Genomic DNA, 26,582 nt, shown 5'->3' with positions numbered 1-26,582 from the left:
ATTTTAGTATTTCATGCCTTCTGTGAAATGTGATTCTGGCTGCTTTTTTGCAGGTCTGAGCACAGAGCTCGTATAGGTGCTACACATGAAATAGGATTAGATACATTCATTCAATTTCCTCCGTACCATTGCTTCTGGGGACTCGCAGCTTTATCCACAGGGTGTGTGTATGCTATGTATGAATATATTAGTACGAGATGGGTTTGAAGGAAAAAAATGTGACATGTATGTTTTGGTGTCATAATTGAATTATTTCATTCACGGGGAGAATTTTTTGTCAAACACCCACTTTTTCACATGCCCCGTGCATCATTTTTCCACACAGCACTTTTTACACCATGACCATCTCTCGGGTTTTCCCTGAGGTGGTGCGTCAAAAGTGCATTTACCATGTGCAAATTGTGAACTTTCAAGTCGAAATTTTCTTTGGTTTCTCTCCGTAGCAAAAAAGCACAGCGCGAAAAACTTTTAGTACACACAGAGAAGTGGCAATTACTCAAGTGTTTATTTACTTTTCTCAACACCATTACATACCTGTTCAAAAAACTATACCGTTACCAAGGAAGAAGTTATTACAGCCACTGAAGGAAATGTATATGAGAGTCTGTGGGGAAACTAAATTAAAGTTTTGGAAGTCTTTTTTGAACTTACTCTCTTCATCACCACCAGAGAGCCAAGGTAGCTTGCATCACCGTAAAGGCTGCAACCGCACATTTCGGCTCTGGAGAGAACCTATTCTTCAGTTTTCCCACAAGAGAGCGAAAGGTTTACCAAAGATAAATGTCCAAGGGAACATAAGGGTACGTGAAGAATGTGGAGCGGACTTCCCCCGAAACTTGCACAAAAATTCTTATGATGATGATGACTCAACCATTATCGGATTGAAATCTACTGCAAGTATACTTTACAATTTCATTTGACCCAAATTCAGAAATTGTGGTTTACTCAGCGGTCTTCCTACAGGCGTAACAAAATATTTATGGTTGAGAAACATCAAACATTAAATTGTAGAACATGTGGCATTAAGATTGAGAGACATTCAAACGCGCAATTGCGATGAAAAACAAGAAAGTCCCAGTTTGTGAGAAAACAAGGAGAACAGTGTGAAACACATCTAATTCGGGCAAGTGTAGCAGGAATGTTTTCCATCTTGTCTCCCATTTTATGGGTCAAAGTTGAAATTTACGATATAGACACACTGTGTAGGACGCATAAAGAAATTCATAGTGAAATAAATGTAACATATAAATATTACACCCAGGCAAAATATGATTATGGTGAAAATTCCCTTGCAGCACACGCCAACAACATTATTCTTCTTTTTTTCTTCCTTCCTCTCAAATTGAGCAAATGAGTTTTAGGAGGGCAAAAGGTTCACAGCATCGAATAGTTTGGCAAACTATTTATGGGAAAATTGAATTTTGCAACTTTAGCTTAGGGAAATTATCCCAATTTGCCAGTGAATTTCCCATAGACTATGCTATACACAATATCCATTATGCGGAGGGTGAGTGAGTGACTCGAATACAAGTATTCGTCGTACCTTTCTTCAGGGGCTGGAAGGACACGTTTGCGCGGGGATGGGATGATGTGTGAGGCAGATGAGATACCCTTCTCGCTGGGGTGTCTTGTGTTCTTCGTATTATCCATCAAAAGCCCCTGAAGAATCTTCATCATCGTCCTCAGCGCGCGGAGATCCCATTCCTCAGCAGAACAGAGCCGCCCGAAAGGTGGATTGCTTGATGCTGCTGACGATGTCACTGACAAAGGTGAAATATTGTTTTGATTGCGTATTAACGTGACTAAAATAGGGTTCCAGAGTTTACATTCACGGGGTAGATAGACGGCGAGATAGTATGTGATATGAGGAGCTTTCATTGGCGGAAGAGCCCTTGCATTTTATATCATCATTCTGTATACTCTCCGTGAACGTGAATACGTTATACGCACTATAAAGTGGAGTGTAATGAATAACGTGTCTCCAGTGTTGAGGATAAATGAGGAGAGTCGCGAGAGATTAGGAAAGGGTGGTTCAGAATATGGGAACGTGCTTCCTCGTTGATCTATGCGAGAGTCCACTTAGCCCGGGGCTCGGTGTCAATCGGGGCGATTAGGATGGAGAAGTGCATCGGGGCTTGTTGAACAATATGGGGCATTAGACGGCGAGGCCTGTGACTTGGTCTTGCCCAATTATTTATGAGGCAAACAAACACATTATCGGAAACCTGAGCCCTTGATGGATGACATCCAAGTGATATTATCGAATTTCTCATCCATCTTCGTAAATGATTGCCCCATTGTTTAATATTTATCACTCTCGGAGCTTTGGCTCCCGAAAACCCACCACTTTATTCGCACAGTCACTTCATGGCATAGCATCTTGTTCCTCCCATCGTCTTCAAGTCACTCCTCAATATTTCATGAGGCGAGAACTCTTATAAATGAAACCACATTCATTGAATGGGTGACAGAAAGATATATTTTAAGATGTAGATCCTCGCAACAACGACTGTCACACTCTGGCGAAATCACGCTGCAAAGTTGAAGTGTTCCTTTCATGAATGCTCCAAACTTAATGGGCTGATATAAGGCTGATAGGGCTCAATTTATATGTCGACCAAGTTACAAAAATACAAGAGCTTTTGTAGCTATTGTTCTCCAAAAGATAATCAAAACGTATGTCAATTAAGGGAGTGCTTTTGTAAATCATATTCAGAATAACTACAATGTTTGCGCTTTACTACAAATGACCACGTGTCTCCTCCTTCAATTGAAAAACCACTCTGTTTTATTAATATTATCACATTGACGCAATAAAATATTAATTCAATTTATTTATAAAATAGTGTGGACCAGAAATGGACAGTTCCGATGACCTTCATCAGTGGCCAATTTAATGTATAAAAAGCCACTTAAAATTGGTGAAATATTAATTTGAATTGATCTCCGGATGTACAGAAAAGGGGTGTGAAAAAAAACAGAAAGAGGTTTAAAAGCGCCCAAATTCCAGCGAAAGGATTGACTTTTATATGTGCTGTGCAAATTTCAGGGTAGAAAGTTCATCCTCGACAATAATTTAATTATAATATTTGGTAGACGCCCTTGGCACTTTTGAATTCAGCACAATTTTTGCCACAAGTCGTGCCAAAAAGTTTCACTCTTGACCCCATACTTTCGCCCTCAACAGCCGTATCGTGTCAAGCGCTTTATGGTCACCCGACGCCGCAATTGCCACCCTCGTCAATTGTTAAGTGGCCCTTTGGCTCCTCCAGCCGAGGGTCCGTCGTGGGGAGACTGCGACAGAATCAGGGATTTTCACTTGTATGCTGAGGACTGTGCAGAAGTCCAAAGCAGTGGGAGAATGGAATTCGGGATAATTAGCTAAGAGCCTGGCACCGCACGAATAAAGCATGAGGTCCATACATTGATAATGCGGGGTCGGGGATTTGGGCATCTTTTCCGAAATGCCGGAGCCGAAGGAGAGAGGAGAAATATGCTGATGGTCGGAAGGACAAATGGTGGTTGGGGCATTGAATAAATCTTTCTCGGATATACAACAAATTAGATAAAGTTTGCAGACAACTTCCGTAAAATTTATTAATCTCGGAGCTTTTAGCCGACCAATGGGGCCTGAATTTATAGATTTCAAATTATGATAACTTGTGTAAACTTGCTTCTATGATTAAATTTATTGGATTCATAATCAAATGCATACAAATTTTCACGATTTATGGCACACACCTCGCTCAGTATTTGCTCAACTTCCCACCATTAATCCCACGGCAGGGGTTTTAGGAATAAATTATATTTGTGAAAATATTACCTTTTAAAATGTTCATGACATTGCAATCTTTTGGGACCTTTTATCAGCACTTCCGCATGTATTTGCCATAAGTCAAATATTTCTGTTGAATCACGCATCCATCCGCGAAGCGCAGGTAGAAGTCTGGCTGTCCCGAAGCTTTATTATTTAATTTAGAAACTTTACACATTTATAAGGAATATCTGGGGAAATAGTTTCATTCTTTTTGCAATTTGAAGCCAAGTCCAAAGAAATTGCGAACAATCATATCTCGGTGCTTGAGACCAACTGCACAATAAAAGCTTTGAGAAGAACAGCAATTTTCGCAGTTTTAATGAAACTTTTCGCTGTTCGTGAGGCGGAAACAATGGAGTAGCTTTGGCATTTGCATTTGTTTGGCGCGCCCAAAAAAGGAAGAAAAAAAATAGCAGAGGGGACAATGCGGCCGAAAAAGAGCAATTTGCAGGAGCAGATGGGACAAGAGTGTAATTTGGAAATAGGAAAATTTTAAAACAAACATTTGATCTGACGCTTATTTTATTCATACGCCCAGAATTGAATTTCCTAGCCGGTGAGTCCGTGCGGAAGCCACACAACATGAGAATCGTGGGGCAAAACTGTGCCAATTGCGGAGCCGTGCAAATTGACTCAGGAGATATGAACGTTCTGGTATAATAAAGTGTAATTCTGAAAATGTGGCGAATAAATGTTGACAGCGCTGAAATGACATATTACGACTCGGCGAATTTGTTAGCTTAGGACGACGAGTGTGGAAGAATTGGAGTGCTGAGAATTGCTTTTTCGAAGCGCCCACACTGTTGAATATATCGTAAGCGCCAATATCGTGTGAGTGTGACCAAAGTGAAGATTTCATTCGTGGGAAAGCTCTGGCTGTGCGACAAATGAATCTTCACGTACGGGAAGGGCGATAATACATTTCCACTGCCTTCCCTCTAAGTAGTGTCTCTGGTGGCGAGAAGACCCTTGTGGAATATCAATTTTTGTCAAATTGCACAGCGCTTAGTATCAGTATAGTTGACTGACTCTATTGAACACGTGCCACGAACCTCATTCTTTCACCATGACGCATCTGCACTGCACTAATGAAAATAATCGGCAAAATAGTGCTTATTCGAACGACATTTGCTGCAATAAAAGCAATGCCAGCATAAATTAATTCACGACAGCAACAGCAACGAAATCACCTGACATCCTTATTGTAGAACTTACTTTCCAGATTCCTTCAGCCAACTGATATGCAAATTTTCGTTGGATTTTCCTGCTGTAGGAAAAACCCTTCACAGGTCAAATTTCCGGACAACTTTCACGTGGGGTTGGCAATCGGGATAGATTTAGCGTGTAATTTGCATGAGTGTAATGTTGTATGTTGTCACCTCGCACAGCGGGCAGTGTTAAAATTGGGACGGGCAGAAAAATGTCCTGATTCTGACAATTCAATTTGAGAGTTTCGAGTGGCGTGAGCAGGGGCAGGTGCCCGTGGACCCATTTGGTCGGCAAATCTCCATTGACCCTTGTCGCCGCGATAAATATACAGAGGCCATGGGCGGAATGAGCGGCACAGAAAGGGCGTTGGAAATGGGATAGAAAGAGAGAGAGAGAGATAGAGACGAGGAGGTTGGGTCTATTTACTTAAACTTCACCCGCTTTTTCCTCATATACATATATTACGTGTGCGGAAAGGGATTTTCCCTCTGCGCCTTTGGTGTTGATAAAATTTAAATTCAATGAATTTCGCCAAAAAAGAAAATAAACGGCGCAAAATATTTGCATTGAAATTGAAAATTCACTCCTATTGCTGTGCCCGATCGCGTGAAGACCGCGTCTGGCCATCAACCTCAGAAAACGCCCCTGTTCACCACTGTTTTTCATTAATTCCATCAATCCAGTTCAAAATCACCTCTCTCCGTCGAGTACTTTGGCATTTTCATCTGATGAAAGAGGGAAGTTCAGCCACAATTCGGTGAGAAATTATAGGCTTTGAGTGCGATATACAGGAAAAAAAGTTATTAATAACTTCCTCCTCAGTACCAATAATAAATTGATGATGATTGAATAAAGGAAGGTAAACAACAAGACTTTTGTACCATGAGATTTTGCAATCTTATTCATGTGCTCTTGTTTCTCGCTCAATGCGAAAGATACACAGCTCTGTGGAAGTTACCATTATACACTTCATCAATAAAATATTCCAATCCCCAGTGTTATTGCATTGAATTTCACCGAAAGTAAATTTATTTTTGAAAACTTTACCATTCATTTGGATTTTCCTCCACTTATATACGAAGAATGTTCCAGCGGCAATACTTCACCCTGAGACTCTCCTCGCCATCGCAGACGGAGAGATTCGACGAAGGGAGATATTTAAATATTATGTAAATATATCAGAAGAAGCAAAACCCTTTTTCGCAGCAGCATCTTCTTCCTGAATTTGTCTCGGAGAATACATATTTTTTGCCTCTGCTAAATAAATTCAAACACGCAAATGGAAAATATGGAAAATCGTGGAATATGAAGGAAAAACTTTCTTCAATCGTTGGATTTTTATTGAATTTTTATAGAATTATTTAGCACTTTTTGTACATAAATCAATTCATTTATATTCCACCGTGAAATTTTGAGTGAGAAATTCACTTTCTTCCGTTGCCACACCATTTGTGCAAACGAATACATCCACAAGAATGTATTAAAGTATGCAAATTGTGACCAGAAAAAACTCCCAATTCCAGCATATCAATCCTTGGGAAAAAGCACTTTAGCATTTCTGATTTGCAACATATTAAAATGCGATACTTCACTGGGTGTTTACTGAATGCGATATATAGTAAAATATGTATTGTGCAGCATGAGATAAAAATTGGAAAATATGCTGGACTTCGAGCGTTATGAAATATCACTTTTCTGAGAATCCGACACAAATTTGACCCTTGGCGATAACCAAAAGCTGACTTCACTACATTTTATGGACTTCAGTTTACAATATGCAAACAAATCACAAGAGAAAGCAGATATGGAGTTGATTAAAGAAAGATTTTCACAATACGATTGAGAATACATTTTCGAACGTATCAAAAAGTTTCTGCGACAAGTTGGAAAAGTCTCATAAAATACTTCTTATACTTCTTAATTCATATACTCAGTGAGAGAGAAAAAAATGTGAGAACAAGTGAAGAATCAAATAGTTTGGATTTTATGACAGAATAAAAGTTTTGAATCTCCCAGATTTTCGCATAGTTGCTAAGTTTTGGAACATGATAAAGAAGCGGAAAAAAATAAAATGAGACGCACAACTTTTGTGGTAACTTTCTGAAGAGCTCTTGAGGGCTGTCTCTGTGAAAAATTGAATATTCCCATGGGAGAGTCTTGCAAGAGGAGCAACTTGTGCGTACAAGTGTAAAATTTCCGCATGAATTATCAATTTGGGAGTGATTAATTCAGTTTTAAACTACTAATTGATGCTCCCCGAGCAAAGTTTCTTTTATACGAGCTTTTGGGGGAAGCTTTGGGATGTGCCACGGTCCCATCGCCAGTCCAGCAGAGTGATCCGGGGTCTCATGGGTTGTGGACCGCATTTAAATGAAAATGCTCAACTATTTAGTGCAGAATTGTGTGAGTCATCTGGAAACGGCATCGACCACGAGGGAAATCGCATCACGCTCTCCAAACCATCACAAACCTCCGCTTGTGACACGCTCATTCGATTGCCGAGAGAAGAGCAGAGCTTGCAGGAAAATAGGGGAGGGAACAATGTAATGAAACGTTTGAAAAGTTTCATGTATTCACACACAATCACGATGACAGTGACGTTTAATTACTGTCACATTAGACCACTAATAAAACAGCGCAGAAACCAGGGAATCCAAATTTACATACACACTTCTTCGCAAATGCAAAGAACATAATCAACTTTTCAATCAACACCATTTCGGAGAACTCCTTAAATTGTGGTTTTCGGGAAAAGTTCAATCCTCGAGCAGTTGCGTAATTTCCCAGCGCATGAACCTCACCCCCTCCCCACCCACGAATGGCAACCACTATTAACTCTGCGGGGGAGATGTGTAAATCCTCGTCGCCATTGAGGACTAATGTGGAGGCCCAGAGCCTTTTTCTCGCCCCCAAACGCAGAAAAGGTGAAATCCTGCGTCACGCATTCTCCCCCAATTACTCCATGTAATTCTGCCCATTCAGACAAAATCAACCATTCGGAATATTCTTTCTGATTGAATCGTCTCAGTTTACAAGTGAGACGAATCCTCGCGGTTTCCGCATGTAAGCGGAGAACAGAGAGAAAAAGGCTCGATAATTGAATAAAATGAAATTGGTGATATTTTTGGCACATCCGCCACACTGAAGTAATTTTCACGTTCTTCCTTTCCTCCTTTCGTGATGTGTCGAATTTTTCGATGAGTTGAATCTTCCGTCTCATTAAACAATTACAACCCGAAAGAGGCACAAAGTATCATTCTTTTCTTGTCAAATCCGAATGAAATTTTAACTAGGCGTTGGGAAAACAACAATGTTCTCGCAAAATATCTCATGTTTCGCAAAACTATTCCAATACTATTTTCATGTCTTAGATAATGCTTTTACAAATCGCATTATTTTCAAGAGCGTACACTTCTCTATCACACAACTTTCTGCAAAGCACATACATATGTTATTTGTGTATTATATACACATTGCAGCATATCAACGTTGAATAGAAGAAAGCTTTTCTGCTGAAATGCTGCCAGTGTTAATGAGAAAGTTTTCCAATATGCACAGTGTAAATTTTAATGTATATCCAGACATGATTTCAGCACATTATTTCTCACAACAAATATGTTTGACAAATTCGGAAATATGATAATGGCTGAAATGTAATACAAAATTTTCACAGACCCTCATTTACTAATGCAAATTTACTAATGCAAAAGGGCATTATTATTTTACCGTAAATTGTGAGTTCATCATTGAACAGGGTAATGAATATTTGAGTAATTGATTTCATCTCTGTGTAATGTAAAATGCTCACAAATAATTAAATCGTCGAATTAAGCTTAAATTAGTGATTTTCAAATCAAAAGGCTGTTGTAAAACAATTTTCTTTTGATTTCTTGCGCCTTTACGGAGTTTGTTCACACAAATTTTCTTGCCGTAAGAGTGGATTTAAAAGGCAGCAAAAAGGCAAGATTTTTGGTGTTGTTTGCAAAGAGTGTTTGGATACCCTTGAAGGTAAGTGATTGAACACTGAGAGATTGAAGATGTTACCATCGCCTGAGTTTGGAGTAGATCAGGAAGTTGGGTGAAAAAAAATCACCTAGAGATTTAGTCCTAACATCCTCCTCCACTTTTCCGCCCCATCGATTTCTGGTGCGTCTGGCAAAAGCTTTCGGCGTGAAATTCGACACAGAATTGCTGAGTGTCGATTTCTGTGGCAAAAATCGTTGGGAATTTCTGGTCCATGCACGCATTTCAGCTCCCCACATGCGAGATTAAATTAACCCAGCAACATAAACAATAATTTGCTATTATTTATTGTAGCAAATGCCCAACAAACTTTGACGGTGGGTGGGCGGGAATTTATTTTGGCTCCGCAACTCTCCTTCAGCACGGGTGGAGAGTCCAATTCTTCTACACTTCTCCTGGGGGCCCAGAGAAAAGAGGAAGGAAGCAGCGGAGAAGTGAGGAAAAATTAGACCTCGAGCGAGAGTTTCCTTTTAACTACATTTTTCTATCCCACAGCTCCATTCTCCATTCTTTCGGCTCCTTTTGCCTCCTGCACACACAATACCGTATTATTTTCATTCTTTTCCGCACAAATCGAATTTATTCGGATTCTTCTCCCACTCCTGTGTTGTGTCTTCTTGTGTTGAGAATAATATTTGTATGAATACAAAAGTGCAAAGATAGAGAAGCGAAAACAATATCTCGCAGCAATGTTTATGCCAAAAGGCATCGCGCGCGCCGTGCCTTTGCCGGGGCCGAAAAGTGCCAGCACAATGAATCGCCTGCGGCGTTTCTCCCTTGCAAAAGTTGTAAAAGCATAAAATTACAAAATTTATCTATTCTCTGCCGCGAACCTCTTCACACACTCTCGAGGCCTCAAGCATTCCTTCTCCCATCCCCCAATTGTATAGTGTCCACAAACTTGCCGCGCGCAAGTTCTTCGTGAAAAGTAACGTGCAGTGGGTGTGCGAAACTTTCTCACCCGGAAAATTTCATTTGCTGAACTTTTTACCAACTTATCAAGTAATTTTCCCTCTTGGCAATTTTAAAGGCAGCGGGACACCAATTGTCTCATTTAGCACAGTTTATAACACTGCCACTGTGTCCATGATGAGGTGTCTTGAGTAGCTCAATGATTTCGTTATTCTTTCCTCCCCATGAGAATATTATTCTATCATTTTTATGCTAAATGTTCTCAGCTGAAGTTGCAGAATTGAGAAATGAAATCCAGCAAAACCGACAAGTATCTATATATGCAGTAAATTACCATTTCAAATAGAGAAATTTCACTCAATTATCCTGATATCGAATGACAAGAGCCATTGATTGCCAATATATCCAATACATCCAATATAAATGAATCATTCCAACTCTGATTATCTATCAGTTCTGTCTTCCAACTCAATTTTAATCATAGTAGTCGGAATTAAAGATCAATTAAAATTTTGACGTTCTCAGTATTCTGTCATCAAAATAGTAATGAGCTTATTAATTAATTGCGAAATGAGCTGAATTAAATTCCATGTTCCACATAAGTATGCTTATAAATAATATTCTCCTGAATAAATTACATCTTTATTGAAGCACAATGAGCAGACATACCTTCGCAGATCGTGTATCGGAGTTCTCTCAGATATTGTCAATGGAAAGGTTGATCCTAAAGATTGTACTATTGTTGGACAACTCCCTGAGAACGTTTGCCTCGAATTTCTCCTGAATGTGCGAAAACTCCATGATGTTCTTGGGCTTGCACTCCATCCAGTATCGGTCGAATTCGTAAAACAGATAGCAGTACAGGTGGTGGAATGTATTGATGCTGGGCGTGGAGTAAACGGCATTGTACACGTGCGTCTTCGCTGCTCCGCTCTTCAGCAGATTGTACGCCATCGAGGTGAGATTTATCCCCACAACGGCGAAGGTGTAGCCATGCTTGGGATGGTGCGAGTGCGAGAGGACGTGCTGAGCGGCTCCGTGGTATTCTCTGGCGAAGAAGAGCAGATTTTCGAGAGACAGCATTCCCATTCCGCGGAAGTCTGTCTTGGGATCATCGCCCTGGAAGCCAATGTCTTGCCACTGCTTCGTCACCCTCGCTTCCAGCTCCACTTCTGGCATCAGCAGCTGCCACAGCTCGTTCAGCTTCGCCTCGTGCTGGAGATTGTCACAGTCATAAGGTGTCTTCCGGAGACGCTCCACCTCGTGATACAGCCTTCTGTAGCCCCAAATCTGCTCCACACACATCTCAAAGGCTGCCGGGAAGTCAGGATGCACCCTGGGTTTGATTTTCTTCACCCTCAACACCGTTGCCAAGGCGCGATCGGTCACATCGGCGAAGAAGTCCTCGTCAGTGAGCTCCGTCTCGACAATTTCATTGAGAACCTTCATCATTTCCACAATTTGCTTGTTCCGAGAGAGCTCCAGACAGCGCTCCACGCTCTTAGCACGCGGAGCCCCTGTGGGCTCGCCATAGCAAATCCTCTGCAATTCACAGAGCTTCGTGAACTTGTGCAGGAACCACTTGACGAGAGGTCTCACGTAGAAGTACACCAGAGTTATCACATTTGTGAAGATTTTAAAATGCATTGCACTAGAGAATCCAGTCCTCTGACGCTAAATCAATGTTTTGGGAGACTTGATGTCCAGGGAGATGTGTTATTTACTGGAGAAATCCATGGCAACGACTCCGGATTTAGGTTACGGCTGGAAATCATGCGGAAAATATGCAATATTTATCAACTCTGAAGTCCATCTCGACTCTCATCTATTAACTTACCACTTCGACACTTAATTGAGCACTTTATCACAATTTTCGAGGAATTAATTGAGGTATTTCAGAACAAAACACAGAAAGTAAACACTTCTTGCGACACTCAGCGTTTTCCGCACTGACAGTTTGACGTGGCGAAATATGGCCGGGTATTCGCTCTTTGGGACAACTTGGGACAATTCAAATACTCAAACAGAAACACGTGCTACCGTCCGTTACTCTAAAAGTATTCATTTCGAGTTTTTTTTTTACAAATAATATACATAGCAATTGCTCTAAATCTAATTTAAGTCTATCAATCTAATGAGTTTACACTTAAAAATACTGGTACAACGTGTAAATTGTTTGGAAAAGCACACCTTTGGCGACAATCTCGATTTGTTGTATGAGTTCGTTGGAATCACAAGTAAATGCTTGAGCAGATGGAAAGTATCAGAAGTAGACAGTCAGGTTGTTCTCCGTGGAACCACCGATATTGTCTAAGGAACCTATTTCGTTCTTGCCGGCGTCACCATTTCCACTCCAACTCAATTTCTTCCTCGCCAAATTGTTATTCGACGCCGATTCGCCCCAGGTTGTTCGCGCGATGTCGGGATTTGAGATGGAATCCCTCTCAATATCGCCATCGTAAAGGCCATTTCTCGCAGCTGAAGCTCTCGAGATTATGCCTGTAACATGAGAAAGAGGGTAAGTGTGGAAGCTAGGCTCCAAATTGATTGTTACTCACTTCTAACAGTCGCTGTGTAGTTGTCACGCTCTCGCTCCCGCTCTCTTTGAGCCTCTCTCTCGAGGCTGGCAGCCAATATTGTGGATGCCCCAACACTGAGACTGCTTCCCGATCCTCCGTGACCGCCTCTAATCGGGTTTCCCAGTGTCATATTGCCTCCAGCCAACTGAAGACCAGCCGCAACTCCTGACTTCTTCTCGTTGTTCACGAGATTCGATGCAGAGGTTGTGCTGTTGGCCTGACTGTGGATTCTGTTGGCAGTTTTGGGATTTTTGCTGAAATGATTCAATTCATCAGTATAATTAATAATAAAATTGAAGAGATTTCTTACGCTTTTCACTCACGGAATGTGGCAAATTTAAACAACAATTTATGCATTTGCGTTCAGTTATTTCACCTTAATTTCCTGTAGTTGTGCAACAGTGCCAATTGATTCATATGAGATTTTTCGGTACTATAAATTGTATTATTACTCACTATTTGTTATTCCCAATTAAGATAATCAACAACAGCATTTTTTTTGGAGAAAGACTCTCGTTATTTGTCAAAAAAGTAAAAACGCGTTCTCTCAAATTCAATGGACTTCCCGTCTAGATTGTCTTCTGACCAAGGAATCATCCAAGTGAATTACCATAGAGACTCTTTAACTTGAAGAGACTTCAGTGTGACTCTGAATTGAATAATGGATTTAGCCAGTGGAAAGAAACTTTCACCTCACCTTTTGTAAATGTAAATGGAGAGTCCGATGGTAGCGAGAATGAAGAGTGACAGCACCACGCCAAAGGCGCCCAGCACTCCTGGAGCCCAAGTGGATTGGGCCAGCGCCAGGCCCTCCATCCTCACTGACACGGGAACTGAGGTGCTCTTGGGCGGCTGGCCGTTGTCCGTGGCCGTTGCAATGAGATTCACCATCGTCACGTTGGGCTTCTCGCGGCGCAGCCAGAGAACGCCCCTGGAGTCAATGCTGAAGAGATCCGCCAGGGATCCCTTAAGGTCCAGCACAATCCTGTCGTTTCGGTCTCCGTCGGCCGCTTCGAGCTTGCCCAGTGCCACAGGTTCAGCGGTGAGCATCGCTTTGGGGACAACGAACTCATAGTGAGATTCGCGGAATCTCGGCTCCCAGTCATTCACGTCAATCACCTCCACTGTCACCTGGGCCGTGGCATTGCTCACGCCATCCGTCACTCTCACGTCGAAGGTGTGGCGAGTGGCATTCTCATAGTCCAGCGACTTCTGCAGCAACACTTCTCCCATGTTGGAGACCGAGAAGATCATCGCCTGCGTCTTGTCTAGGATCTGGTAGCGAAGAGTGCGTCCAGGACGATTTGTCGTGAGCACGAGGATGCGACTCCCTGCGCCCAAATCCTCTCTAGCGCGAGCATGATAGCGAGGCTGGAGGAATGCGAGCTGTGCGCCACTTTGCTTGGAGTCTCGTCGAGATAGAACGAGAGTCGTTAAAGCGTACCGATCGGGATTGTCGAGCTGAGTAGCTTTAATGACCAATGTAACTGTCTGAGCCACGTCTATTGGATTTAGTGGTGTGGTCAAGGAGATCACACCAGTTCTGGCATTAATTGAGAAGTATCTCGACTCTGGAGAAGGAGCAATTGAGTACTGAAGAGTGGCTCGAAGGCCCTCATCCTGATCCAATGCCTTTATAGGCTCAGGCTGAATTTGCAGTTCTCCGGTCTTTCCATCGACTGGCAGATCGCCCCTGTAGGACTCCTTGAGGAACTTGGGATTCTGATCATCGGCATCCGTGATTGTGACTCTCAGAGTTGTGTCTGAGAATTTAGGAGGTGTGCCTTGATCCTGAGCGCGCAGCTTCACTGTGAAGTTCTTCAGTGTCTCGTAGTCCAGAGGTTTCCGCAGGATCAAGGTGCCTTCCAGAGGACTGACAAAGGACACGACATCTGAGTGTGGTCCAGGCAGCACTGAGTATTCCACCGTTGAGAACGGGCCCTGCTGGTCCAGGTCCATTGCTCTGGCGCCTTGGAGAATCCTCGTTCCCGGGACCGTGACTTCCGACAGGGTGAGGGAGTAGGGCGCCCCGACCCACTGAGGCGCGTTGTCATTCACATCCGTCACTCGAATGTTCACCGGAATGACGAAACTCTGTTATTAAGTACAACAAAAATTACACGCATTAATCCAATAATAAGTGTATACAAGATGTTGACGTGCAAAGCAAAGAAAAAAAAACAGATCACGGTAACGAATGCAGATCAAAATCACCCCGAAAAAATAAGTGAAAGTCCACAAAAAAGTGTAATGGCATCGAATGTGTGCGATATACAGAAAAAAAGTCGGCAAAAATTTCATAATGCGCTCCCCAGCAGACGCGGATAAACAAATACCGTAACCATCTGCAATAGTAAAGGTGAAAAAATGCTTTGCAAAGCTATATATCGTCAGTATGAATCTGGCAATCTTTCAAAACTAAAACGAATTCGAACGCACCTCAAGCATGAATTCTTTTCATTTTACCAAATAAATCAGCGCGCCAACCGTTGGAAATTGCGGCCTCAAGAAGTGAGCCAAACTCACCGGATCGTTGCTGTGTCTACGGTCGCAAATCACATTTACGTACACCGATGATGGACCTCGGACACCCTCCTTGTCCAGCGGTGTCACCAGCACGATGTCCTTGGAGCCGGGAGCGATCGCCACCGGCGAATCGCGCTCACGGAGAGACAATTTGATGTCACCATGCTCCGGACTGGGATCGCCGTTGATGCGCAACTTGCCGATCACGGCGCCCACGGCCACGTCTTCGCTGGCCAGGAAGCTCTCGGCTGATCCGCCGCCGTCCAAGTAGCAGCGCGAGTCCAGGAGCGCCGGCTGACCTGAAAGTGCCGAGAGAAATTCGCCATCAGTTGCATTGTGCTGACACCACAAAGTGGAGGCAACAGTTAATTTGGCTCAACTCGTTGTAACGAGAAATTTTCCAGGGGTGCAGAGTTGAGACGTTCGAAGATTTGAAGATTGAAGATGGGTTTGTTGACTCTTTAAAAATCCTTTTCATGGGATTTTCCTATGCAAATCAAAAACTCTCTTCAGGAATTTACCTTTCTCCCACATTCCACAAATCAATCGAATCATTTATGGCGCTTCTAGAGTTTCCTTACATGCACTTTAACAACTCTGGTCACAGACGATGGCGGCAAATCATTTGCCACAATTTTTCCTCCAAGGTGTGTATATGTTCTTCCAGCATATTAGAAGCCAGTCGACGATATCGTCACGCTCTAGTGTAATTTTTGGGCTCGAGTGATCCAAATCCGACCGTGATGACGCACTTTTAACCCAAATGCTCAATCACGATGCGCACTGATCGGCATTACTTGCGATATTATGCGTATTTGCATATCATCCGGCATTGCATAACGCTGCAACTTGGCGACATTGCACGCATCTCATGGCTGCGCCATCCGGAAACAAGGGGGCTTTGGCATTACGGTGTGCAGAAGAGTGGCTCAGGCGAGACAATAACAGGGAATCCCATTTGGAGTCAATTAGAGTTCAATACACATCAGAAGATGCAGAGGAGGAGAATGGCAATATATAAATAATAAATAATTAGATGCCAATTAAGTGTTGTGCAATTTCCGAAAAAAATCGTATGCGTTTCGTGATGAAAGGAAAAAATATCGCAACCGCGACAAAAGACTTTCCACCAGAATAATAACAACCTGTGCGGTCAATTGTTGAAGAAAACGAAATAGTCATAAAGAGAAATCCAATGAGGCCCTCATTTGGGCTCTTTTTTTCTTCCAAAACCATATAACAACGTGTCAATGATTTGAACCCTTTTCGCCATATATCTATTATTATTTTCACCGATCAAGGAATATTAGATCACGTTTCATGCTCAAATCTGATCATTGCGTCGGATTTGAATTCAATAAAGCTCTGCCGGGTGTGAATTGGCGGAATTACAAGAGAGGTGAAGAAAAGAGAGCAAATCCCGTATTATGTGATGATTGAACGAGTCAATGAATAGCAAATATATAGCGAACGCGGGACTAACTCTTCCCGAATAATCACACTTTCCGCCCCAATGGCTGTCCGACCGGCAAGTGCCAATAAATCTGTCCAGTATTGGACATTGTCTTTTCTGGCCAATTGCTCACCTACCACAATGAGGCGAGAGGAAAAAGCCACCGCCGTGTTTTTATTTTCCAATAAACAGCGAAACGGCAAAAAAGAGTCTCCAGTTCCATTACAATTCACACGCGAGAAGGGGAGTGTGTTGGCATGGAAATCAAATGTAAAACGACTCCCCTCGTTCCGAGGAAGCTATCCAGCACAGGAAGGGACACGGGGTTCTCCGCTAGAATCACTTCCGCAACATCTACACATATGCTGAATGCATTTGTAAGGGATTCTTAAGTGGCGGAAGAGGAATATTTAAGGCAATCCTTCTTCAAAGAAGGCTTTCCAATTTTTTAGGGGTAACTTTTCCATTGAATATAGCCTATAAAATAGTCTAGAGAGTTGCATTAAACTTAGCATTCAGGCTTATCGCCATGTCATCAATTATGTCTCCGCCAGATATCAATAATTGACGAGTCGGCTTTCCCTCACTCACGATTATTATTTACCAACATTACACACATTCACTATATCGCCGCTATAATTGTTCCACAAATAGTTGTGGAAAAAATCATGGGGGAAATGTGGTGCAATTCACGGCGATTGAGACACTTTTGGAAATACATTTCCGTTTTTTATCGCACAATCAACAGTGACACAGAGAAATCAACCCCCTTTGGTGAGAGGGAGAGAGACATGCGACATATCTAATGGTTCTGCCGGTGGATGACCCCACTCGATGGCACCCATTGAAGAGGCTCTCGCCCTCCGGATTGTGCCCGTGTCACCTCATCTGGAGAGGTGACACTGTCGAGCTTTTCGGTGGGCATTCAACAGGAACCACTATTCTGGCATTTAGAATGCTCACGGAAGCCTGGAGAGCGCGGCAGGTGTGTGTCTTTTCCTGGATCACTGGCAGAACATGCCACGGAATACGCTTGCAATGTGTAAATCTCTTTTGGAGCGCCTTCAATATGCTACCATTAAATTGTCAGCAATCCAGAGTGGATTTGTTGATTTTCTTTTGTAGATAAACTATTTCTATTCTCCTGTTTTCAATGAAACAAACTGAATTATAAGGAAAATTAAAGCTTGAAAAGAGTCTTCTCAGCGTAAATTTAATGTAGAAACTCTTGAGTCTGAGTAATGATTTTATGAAAATTTGCTTTCTCCCCTGTGAGACTGTTAATGGTGCATAATTGCATCCTGAGCATGAACTCAAATAAGTGCAATATTCAATTTCTTGTCTAGATTTTACAGCATATTGAGCATCATCTCTTGACGCGTAATTTTATAACATAAACTTCATTAGAGCAAATTACTGTTTTCCAGCAACTTCGCATGGTGTTTCCTCTACATAAATTGCGCACCTTCATTGACAATGTCTTCCTCGTCATGGCAAGACTTAATGATACGTCATCCAAATACAAACAGAAGATGAATAGGAAGAGGGAATGTTTAGAAAGCCGAATTGTTCTTCTTTTGCCAAAAAAGAAGGCACTTGAACTTTTTAATTGGATTGTCCAGAGCCAGTGCGAATCTGAGCGTGGGAAAAGTCTTTCGCCCAAAAGAATGCCATTCACAATTCTTCACTTTCAACGAGAACGAGAGTGAGTGGGAATTCTAATCATTTAATTACCTCATCAGGTCATTTGTTCTTGCGCTCCGCGAGCGACGCGCAGATGGTGAAAAAATTGGTGGGAGCGATGCGGAAGGTTCGTCTGTCTTGTGAGTCGAATTTTTTGGATGGTTCTGTGAGGCGTAAATCCTGTGTGGTCTCTCGATGAGCTCATTCAGAGACTCACATTTCAAGTCAATTTTTATTGGTGTTTCACACATAAAAAGTCAAAAATTCATGAGTTTTCTAATTTTGCATCATTTCCCCCATTGTTCTCGCGCTACGCATTTTGCTAATACCTCATCTTAAACTCTCTCGTCTTCCCGTCAATCGCCAAAGAATTGCTATTTTGCCATTTGTGACACTGAAAAGAAATTTTTCCACGGTCTGCATTTGATGGGGCTCCATCGTGCTCTTTTCCATGCGTCGTGTGTTTTTCCTAACATATCATTTCATCGCTCTGGCTGGATGATGACACTCACCTTGAGCGGCAATTGCGAGCGACAGAAGAATCAAAAGCTCCGGAAGTGTATTAATCAGCATCATTTTCTGTCGTATATGTACAATTTGCGATGTGACTCAGGTATCCTCATTAATAATCCCTTCTTTAAGTCACCATAAGTCACGTGTTGAGTCACAGCTGAAGTCTGGCTTGAAGCTGAAGAATTCCCGCGAAGAAGATCTGCAAGAAACCAAAACAATGGGAAGTAAGATTCCAAGTATCACAGTATTTCTTTCATTTTACCCTCTTTAAGTAAACTCATATTTCAAACTTTCCTTGTTATCATCAAAATATTTACTGCTCTTCCATTGAAGGGCGATGATAAGTGCTGTAAAATTCACATTTTGCACTCTACTTCTTGGAATTGAGCTAAAGAGCGAGGCTTTTGTTTATAAACTGCCACGAGATTTTCATTTTTAATTATACGGCGCATCTCAATGGCTTTTCACTCGCGGCGCTGCCAATGATTTTCCGCCAAATTTACCACAAAAAGAATACAAATAAAGGGATTTCTCATTAATCAAATAAGCATTATACGCATTTTCTGTGTCTGCCTTAATTAATATGTCTCTCTGATGGCACTGAAAGTCGTTTCAGCGTCATTTAACACTTTTGTGTCTCGGTGGTTGGAAAATTGTAAAAAAAAAAGTCTGCAATATGACGCCAAGAGACTCCCTTCATAACATCACAAAGTGAGTGATATTTGATGTTTGCAAGAAGAAAACAATAATGACCAAATAAATTATTGTCTAAAGCTGACTGTGTTGAATGAAAGTTTTTTAATTGTTCCCTTACAATGAAAGCGTGCGATACAATTTCTCAAAAAAATATTTCTTCCCTCCTTATTAGCGGCAAATTCCGCGGCTGTCTTTCGGATTCTCTTTTCATTAGCGATAATGGCTCAAATTACCTATTGAGCGGCGCCTAATTGGGCCTCTTCTCTGACCCAGAGCGGCGAGGTGCTGAAAAATCCCCCTTTCGGCGGCTCTCCTCAGTCACCCGAAAAGTGTGGGTGTCGCTGAGACGCACTTCACATAAATTCTCAAGTTTCGAATCGAATTAATCCACTTTGAGTACTGCTATTTCACATTTGAGGTGCGCTCTTCGGCGCTGTGGAAATTCTTGCACAAACTCCGGAGTCTCTCTCTCACTGAAACAGAACCAATGAATTCACCCTCCACTGCATTCTGAGGTGCACGGCGAACGCGAGGCGCTGGCAGGAAGTACACTTGAGGTGGCGAGGGAACCGGGCAAGTCAAAACAACACTCCAACCGTCACTCGAAGCGATCCGACTCAGACTGACTTGGCTGCGAGCACCAAAGGAGAGGCACTCGAGCCGGAAGCGCCGCCAAAGTGGGAGTCGGAAGGCAGCGAAGCGGAACTCTCACTCTCTTGCAGCCGCAGTCACTCCAATCCAAAAGATCTCGGCCGCGAAGCCACCAAACTATTTATTGGGCTGCGCTCCTCTTCCTCGTGCAGCGTCTCAAAAGACTCCCCACAAGTTTGTCATCATCCACGAATGACTTAACAACATACTTATCTTTCTTTCTTGTGAAAAAGATCTTTATCGTGTATTCAATTAAATTATCGCTGAGCGCAATTTGGAAACAAGGAAGCTTTAGTCCGGTTTTAAGGTTTTTTACTTCATATCTGATCGTGTTTTCTCAATCGTTATTAGCTATCATTAAGTGTTTTATTAACCATGCTGATCTCTAAATGCTCTTGTTTTGTACCTTTTTATCATCAAATATCAACAACAATATTTTACCATTTTTACCTACCCTTTTATCTTGTATCAAAAGTATTTTTCTATTTGTTCTTTCGTTGTTTTGTACATATGTTAGAAAATGGCTCTAATTCAATAGAGTTCGAATCCTGATAGAAAATTCAGCATGCTTTTTATGAGTGCAGAGCGGGAAATTTTTCTAAATGCCTCAGACATCATGTCGCCATTCTCCGCAAGATGGCTTAGCGAAGACGCTCAGTAAGAGCCTATTCGCTTCACCTAAGGCACATTCCGCCACTTCGTGTGGCTCCGGGTCCGTCCGGCGTAGCACAGTTGGCCTCTTCGCGGCCACTCGGCGCCGCCGTTCGCTTCTTTTTTTTATTAATGGCGTAGCCATTGCTGCGAGAGGACGTGTTTATTGCTGGTGTGGAGCTGTTTCCCAGAAACATCGCAGCTGCCCGGGTCTCCTCCTCAAACGTGCTAAAATCGGCGTGAAAGAGTCGCCCGCGGTGCCGTAGTCGGTGGATTTGTGCGAAATTGCTGCTGTGGCGATGTCGGACTCCACCGTGTCGCCCACACGAAGCCACCACAACCGGAGACAGTTGGTGAGTTGTGAATTTTTGGTGTGTGTACAATGGAATTCTCGTCGACGCCATAATGTACGGGAGCAAGTGCACTCTTTTGTCATTCGCCAATCTCTGGTCGCCGCGGCGTCTCGGGTGGGGCCACGCATTGGCGTACGCGCTGGTGGCGCGGCGGGCCCCCGTTCGGGGCATCGACGGGCCAATTTGGCGCAGAGGACGTGCCTCTGCGGCGTCTGCATGGAAATTACTGCCCGCCGCAGCAGTCGAGGTGAATCTGAAAACCGAGGTGGCCCCGCTCGAGATTCGCCCCACACTTGCGTCAAGTGACATCCGGTCGTCTCGCTCGCGCGCACGGCGTCCGGCACTCTTCTGTCGCGCTCACTCAGAACTCTCTCGCTGACTCAGGGTGAGAGAACAATGCGGGCTCTCGTGTGCTCTCGCTCGCACCAAGCGCATCCCCGGCGTTCTCGCTCTGGCACAGGCAGCTCCCGGATTTGCTAATTGATCCTCAGCAAATTATCTGGAAATCTCCCCCAGCGAGAGCGTCCGCGAAGAGCCCGCGGGAGTGAGGGAGACGGAGACTCCTCCTTCGGGCAAGTGCATCCTTGGGCGACTGCAGCTAATGAGGATTTGCATAAATTCCGAGAGGGGCGCGCTCAAGCCCGACACACTTCCTGAGTAAGGAAATTGCCGAGTGGGACGGGGAGAGACGGAAGAGAGCGTTTTGCTTCCCAGTGAGACAGAGAGGGCTCTATCAACAAGTCACAGCTAGTGCAAGTGATTGCTTTTGAAGCTTAAGGACTTTAAACAATCTCCTTTTGTGGGATATTCACACAGAGAAAAGTATATTTCACTTTGATCTTTGAAATGAGTTTCCACGGAAAATCCTCAAAATTCAAAATTATCAATAGGTAATCCACTGAAGATATTGATTTTTCGATAAAACCGACTTTTTGCCAATTTAACCCTTAAAAATTGATCTTCAAAGCCCATCTCACTTACAAATCCCGATTATTTGCCTTATCCTGGTGGGGTTTTCCTTAAAAACACTCATCTTTGTCGGTTCCTTGATTCAAATTTCACTCAATTTGGCCATAAAATAAAGCCAACGGCACGCGGTGTTCCCAAGCGGTCCCCCATCCAAGTACTAACCGCGCCCGATGCCTTTTAACTTCGGTGATCGAACGAGAACCGGTGCTTTAAGCATGGTATGACTGTTGGCAAGTGTGATACCCCAATTGGCGAACGATTTGCTGTTGCTGAGCAGCTGTTTTACCTTGCAAGAATTTCACTTTTCACTATGGTTTTCCCTAAACAATTCTCTATATGTGTTGTTTGTGTTGCAGCGCGAGAGGAAACAGAGAAAGCTGTACTCGGAGGAATGGGCTCTGGCTGACGATGAGTACGAGGGTGGACGTGGATTTAGTGTTGCCGAGAAGCTGGAGTCGCCACGCTTTGCGCAGGCCGGAATGGTGCGTGAGATGCAGGGATCGGACTTGACTGTTGCGTGAGTGAGAGGTTTTGGTGTTTTCCACTCCTCCTTCGACTGACTTGAATTCTCTCTCCTGTAGACACTTGCAGCAGTACGGCTTCAACATTCCGCTCCTGTTCAAGGAGAAGACAGGACTGGGACTGCGCGTGCCATCGTGCTTCTTCAGCATCAACGACGTGAGGATGTGCGTGGGCAGCAAGCGAGTGCTGGACGTGATGGATGTGAACACGCAGAAGAATCTGGAGATGACAATGAAGGAGTGGCAACAGTACTATGAGGATTCGGAGAAGACGCGCCTGCTGAATGTCATCTCGCTAGAGTTTTCGCACACGAAGTTGGACAATTACATCCAGAGTCCGGAGCTCGTGAGGCAGATCGACTGGGTGGATGTGGTGTGGCCGAAGCAGCTGAAGGAGGCGCAGGTGGAGGGCACAAATTCCCTCAATGACATGATGTACCCGAAGGTGCAGAAGTACTGTCTCATGTCCGTGAAGAACTGCTACACGGACTTTCACGTGGACTTTGGCGGCACTTCGGTGTGGTATCACATACTGAAGGGCAGCAAGGTCTTCTGGCTGATTCCGCCGACAGAGAAGAACCTCGCGCTGTACGAGAAGTGGGTGCTGTCCGGCAAGCAGTCGGACATCTTCTTTGGGGACACAGTGGAGAAATGTGCCAGAGTGTATTTGACGGCGGGAAACACATTCTTCATCCCCACCGGGTGGATTCACGCTGTCTACACGCCCACAGATTCTCTGGTCTTCGGCGGGAACTTCCTCCATTCCTTCGGCATCGTGAAGCAGCTGAAGATTGCCCAAGTGGAGGACTCGACGAAGGTTCCCCAGAAGTTCCGCTATCCCTTCTTCACTGAGATGCTGTGGTATGTCCTGGCCAAGTACGTGTACACTTTGCTGGGACGCTCTCACTTCGACGGTGAGTCCGATCGTGTGGAGGAGCTGACCGGCAGAGTGCACATCCACCTCACGCACTACGAGTTGTTTGGGCTGAAGGAAATTGTCATGTACCTCTATGACTTGCCACCGAACAAGAAGAACGTGCCGGACTTGATAAAGGATCCTGTGGCGCTGATCAAGGATGTGAGAACGCTGGTGGAGAGACACTGCAAAGACAGTCCTGAGCTCGCCATCACAGGACGTCCAGTGTTGAGGGCAGAACCGAGCACTGCGGACTCCGCCACGATGTCCTCGTATGATCTCGGTGTGGACAGCAGCGATAATTCCACCAGCACCAGCCATCAGCATGGTGATTTCCTCCCGCCGAGCGCCGCGGCCAATCGCGCTGGCCCGCGAGGACCGTACAAGAAGCAGTCCTTCCCTCAGGGCGTTCAGCAGCGCTCCCAGCCGAATCAGAACAACTCCGGCGGCCCGAGACGACGCCGGACGCGCTGCAAGGCCTGCGAGGCGTGTCAGAGATCGGACTGTGGGGAGTGCAGCTTCTGTCTGGACATGGTGAAGTTTGGGGGACCAGGACGCGCCAAGCAGACGTGCATGATGAGGCAGTGTCTGCAGCCGATGCTCCCCGTCACGGCGCAGTGTATTTACTGCCACCTCGACGGATGGCGTCAGACGCCGGTGGCACCACAAGCGAAGCTCCAGGCCTCCCTGGAGGGCCCATCGTCGCTGATGGAGTGCTCAGTGTGCTACGAGATCACGCATCCGGACTGTGTTCAGCGGCACGCGCCCAACATCAGTGGAATTGTGAATGAGGATCTGCCCAACAGCTGGGAGTGTCCGATTTGCTGCAAATCCGGCAAGAACACGGATTACAAGGTGAGTTGGTGGATGATTTAGTGGGTGTCAAAATGCTAAGAATCTGTGACTTTTGCAGCCACGTCACTTCCGTGCTCGTCAGAAGTCATCGGAGATTCGTCGAATGTCCATCAGCAGTGACGCCTCATCGGCTGTGGATCACAAGCCATCGCTGGAAACTCACGGGGATTTTGGTGGGATGTCTAGTGGATCAGATTCTGAAACACCTGGCAAGTCTACAATCAGGAAGTTGGGAGTGATCAGTCCGTCGAACAGCTCCAATACGCCGATAAAGTTTGAGATAAAGCAGGAGCACGATCTCAATTCGCCGACGCAGGATCACTTGAGTGGCGGGAGTATTGTGAAGCGGAGGAAGAGCGACGATGGCCAGAGCATGTGCAGCAGCATGCATGAGTCTGTGGAGACGGTGGAGCACAGCGTGCCCAGAAAGAAGTCCTCGCTGAGGACGCAGTTGGCGCATCAGATCATCAGCTCGTCCACGAAGGTGCTGAAGAAGCCTGTGTACGTGGTGAGGCCGGCGCAGGCGGGAGGAACGACTCCCTCGCCGACGGGACACTATGCGCTGGATCCCACATGCTTGCTGGCCATATTCAGATATCTGGCGCCCGAGGCGCTGATCACGTGCTCGCTGGTGTGCAAGATTTGGTCCACAGTGTCGGTGGATCCGTCGCTGTGGCGTCGAATGAACTGCGCTCAGTACAAATTGTCTGCCAGTCTTCTGACGGCAATCGTGAGGCGACAGCCTGAGCACTTGATCCTCGACTGGACGAGCTTGGCGAAGAGGCAGCTCACGTGGGTGATTGCTCGGATTCCGGGACTGAAGAACATCAGTCTTCAGGGCACGCCAATCCAAGCGGTTGTTGGCCTGCACACTTGTCTCTGTCCACCGCTGCAAATTCTCGATCTCAGCTTCGTGCGGGGCCTCAATGATTCCGCCATCAGGGAGATTCTGTCGCCGCCCAAGGATTCGCGGCCGGGATTGACGGACTCCAAGTCTCGACTGCGGAATCTGAAGACACTGAAGCTGGCCGGCACGGAGATCTCAGACGTGGCGCTGCGCTACATCACCCAGGGACTGCCCTCACTCCTCACCCTGGACATTTCGTCGTGCCAGCGAATCACGGATGCGGGAATCTTTCAGATCGGCACGTCGACGAGTGCCATAAACACACTGGTGGAGCTCAACGTGAGCAGTTGCAAGCTCGTGACGGATCTCTCGCTGGATTATTTGGAGAAATGTGAGGCGCTGACGCGTCTCGACCTGAGGCATGTGCCCCAAGTGCCCACCCAAGCTGTGATCAAGTTTGCAGCCAAGTCGAAGCACAATCTCCATGTGCAGGACGTTAAATTGGTCGATAAGCGAAAAAGTGTCGCATAGATTGTGTAGGTATATTCATTTTACCTCCTGAATCAATCAATTTGCATTTAAGACAGGTATTTTAAGGATAATATTAACACTTAAGTTTGAAATCAAGAGTAAGCGATAAGGCAAGGCTTTGGAGGAGGTTCAGTGGAATTGTGGGCTTGATTGAAAAGTTGGAAAGGCTGATTATGTGTCAGTTAATAAACTTATAAAAAAAAACAACCTCACATTGCACTGAACCGATTGTATTGTGTAAAATAAGGGAAAATAAGATTGTGCGTCTGTGAATTTCATCACAGGACTGTCAGATTTAGCGTTTAGATTATGAAGGATTTTAGCTTTTTGTCCCTCCTGACATTTGGCATTGTCGCCAAAGGGTCACAAAGTCAGATTATACGAGGAAGAGATGTTTCAGTAGTCACACGAATTAAGCATAAAGTATAACAATAAAACATTTGCAGTGCCCATTAATTCCGCCGCGTGTCTGTATCTGTGTTGGGGTGCGAAAGGGAGCAATGATAAGGTTTATCAGTAGTTTCTAGATCCGCAAATTCTATACCATAGAGAAGCGCATATAAGCGAAAAGATTAAAAGTGTAATTGTAATTTATAGGCATAGAGAGTGAAGCAAGATTTAAGTCTTTAAATAAAATTTTAATGCGAAGATAAAACCAAAGATATATAGTGCAGCATAGATAAAAGATTTTATGAGAAATCGTAGTAGGAATTATACAAGAGAAAATCATTTTATGTGTAGACATTCTAGCAAAAGGCACTGATTTGCAATTTACTTCGTCGTCATTCAATTTTTGTCCTTCAGTTGAATGATAAGAGTATTTTACGATTTAACTTTTTTCTTTTGTAATTGATAATAAAAGAAACTCTAACAAAAG

At 44.2% G+C, this 26,582-nt stretch overlaps 3 protein-coding genes and 1 non-coding gene across 4 annotated transcripts; 1 reads left to right on the top strand and 3 right to left on the bottom strand.

Annotated features, from left to right (window-relative positions):
• Positions 1-10,417: 10,417 nt before the first annotated feature.
• Positions 10,418-11,913, bottom strand: LOC132264618 (ELMO domain-containing protein 2). The gene is made up of 2 exons (XM_059764872.1): positions 11,799-11,913; positions 10,418-11,725 (listed from the first exon to the last, which is right to left on the bottom strand). The coding sequence occupies exon 2, from the start codon at positions 11,606-11,608 to the stop codon at positions 10,658-10,660; it is 951 nt and encodes a 316-aa protein (XP_059620855.1). The 5' UTR covers positions 11,609-11,725; positions 11,799-11,913; the 3' UTR covers positions 10,418-10,657.
• Positions 11,914-12,007: 94 nt separating this feature from the next.
• LOC132264890 (protocadherin-16) lies at positions 12,008-20,910 on the bottom strand. The gene is made up of 6 exons (XM_059765224.1): positions 20,741-20,910; positions 19,886-20,042; positions 15,067-15,405; positions 13,238-14,634; positions 12,520-12,794; positions 12,008-12,460 (listed from the first exon to the last, which is right to left on the bottom strand). The coding sequence occupies exons 1-6, from the start codon at positions 20,908-20,910 to the stop codon at positions 12,225-12,227; spliced, it is 2,574 nt and encodes an 857-aa protein (XP_059621207.1). The 3' UTR covers positions 12,008-12,224.
• On the top strand, positions 20,863-26,535 carry LOC132262864 (jmjC domain-containing histone demethylation protein 1). The gene is made up of 5 exons (XM_059762313.1): positions 20,863-21,066; positions 22,392-22,552; positions 22,617-23,738; positions 23,790-24,327; positions 24,386-26,535. The coding sequence occupies exons 1-5, from the start codon at positions 21,013-21,015 to the stop codon at positions 25,703-25,705; spliced, it is 3,195 nt and encodes a 1,064-aa protein (XP_059618296.1). The 5' UTR covers positions 20,863-21,012; the 3' UTR covers positions 25,706-26,535.
• Positions 22,149-22,267, bottom strand: LOC132265484 (5S ribosomal RNA). Its single transcript, XR_009468588.1, has one exon. It is a non-coding gene; the product is annotated as a 5S ribosomal RNA (ribosomal RNA).
• Positions 26,536-26,582: the final 47 nt, after the last annotated feature.

Source organism: Phlebotomus argentipes, unplaced genomic scaffold (assembly GCF_947086385.1).
Source record: "Phlebotomus argentipes unplaced genomic scaffold, Phlebotomus argentipes genome assembly contig_2, whole genome shotgun sequence".
NCBI lineage: Eukaryota > Metazoa > Arthropoda > Insecta > Diptera > Psychodidae > Phlebotomus > Phlebotomus argentipes.
The sequence above is the reverse complement of the archived record's forward strand: the minus strand, read 5'-3'. Positions and strand labels throughout refer to the sequence as shown.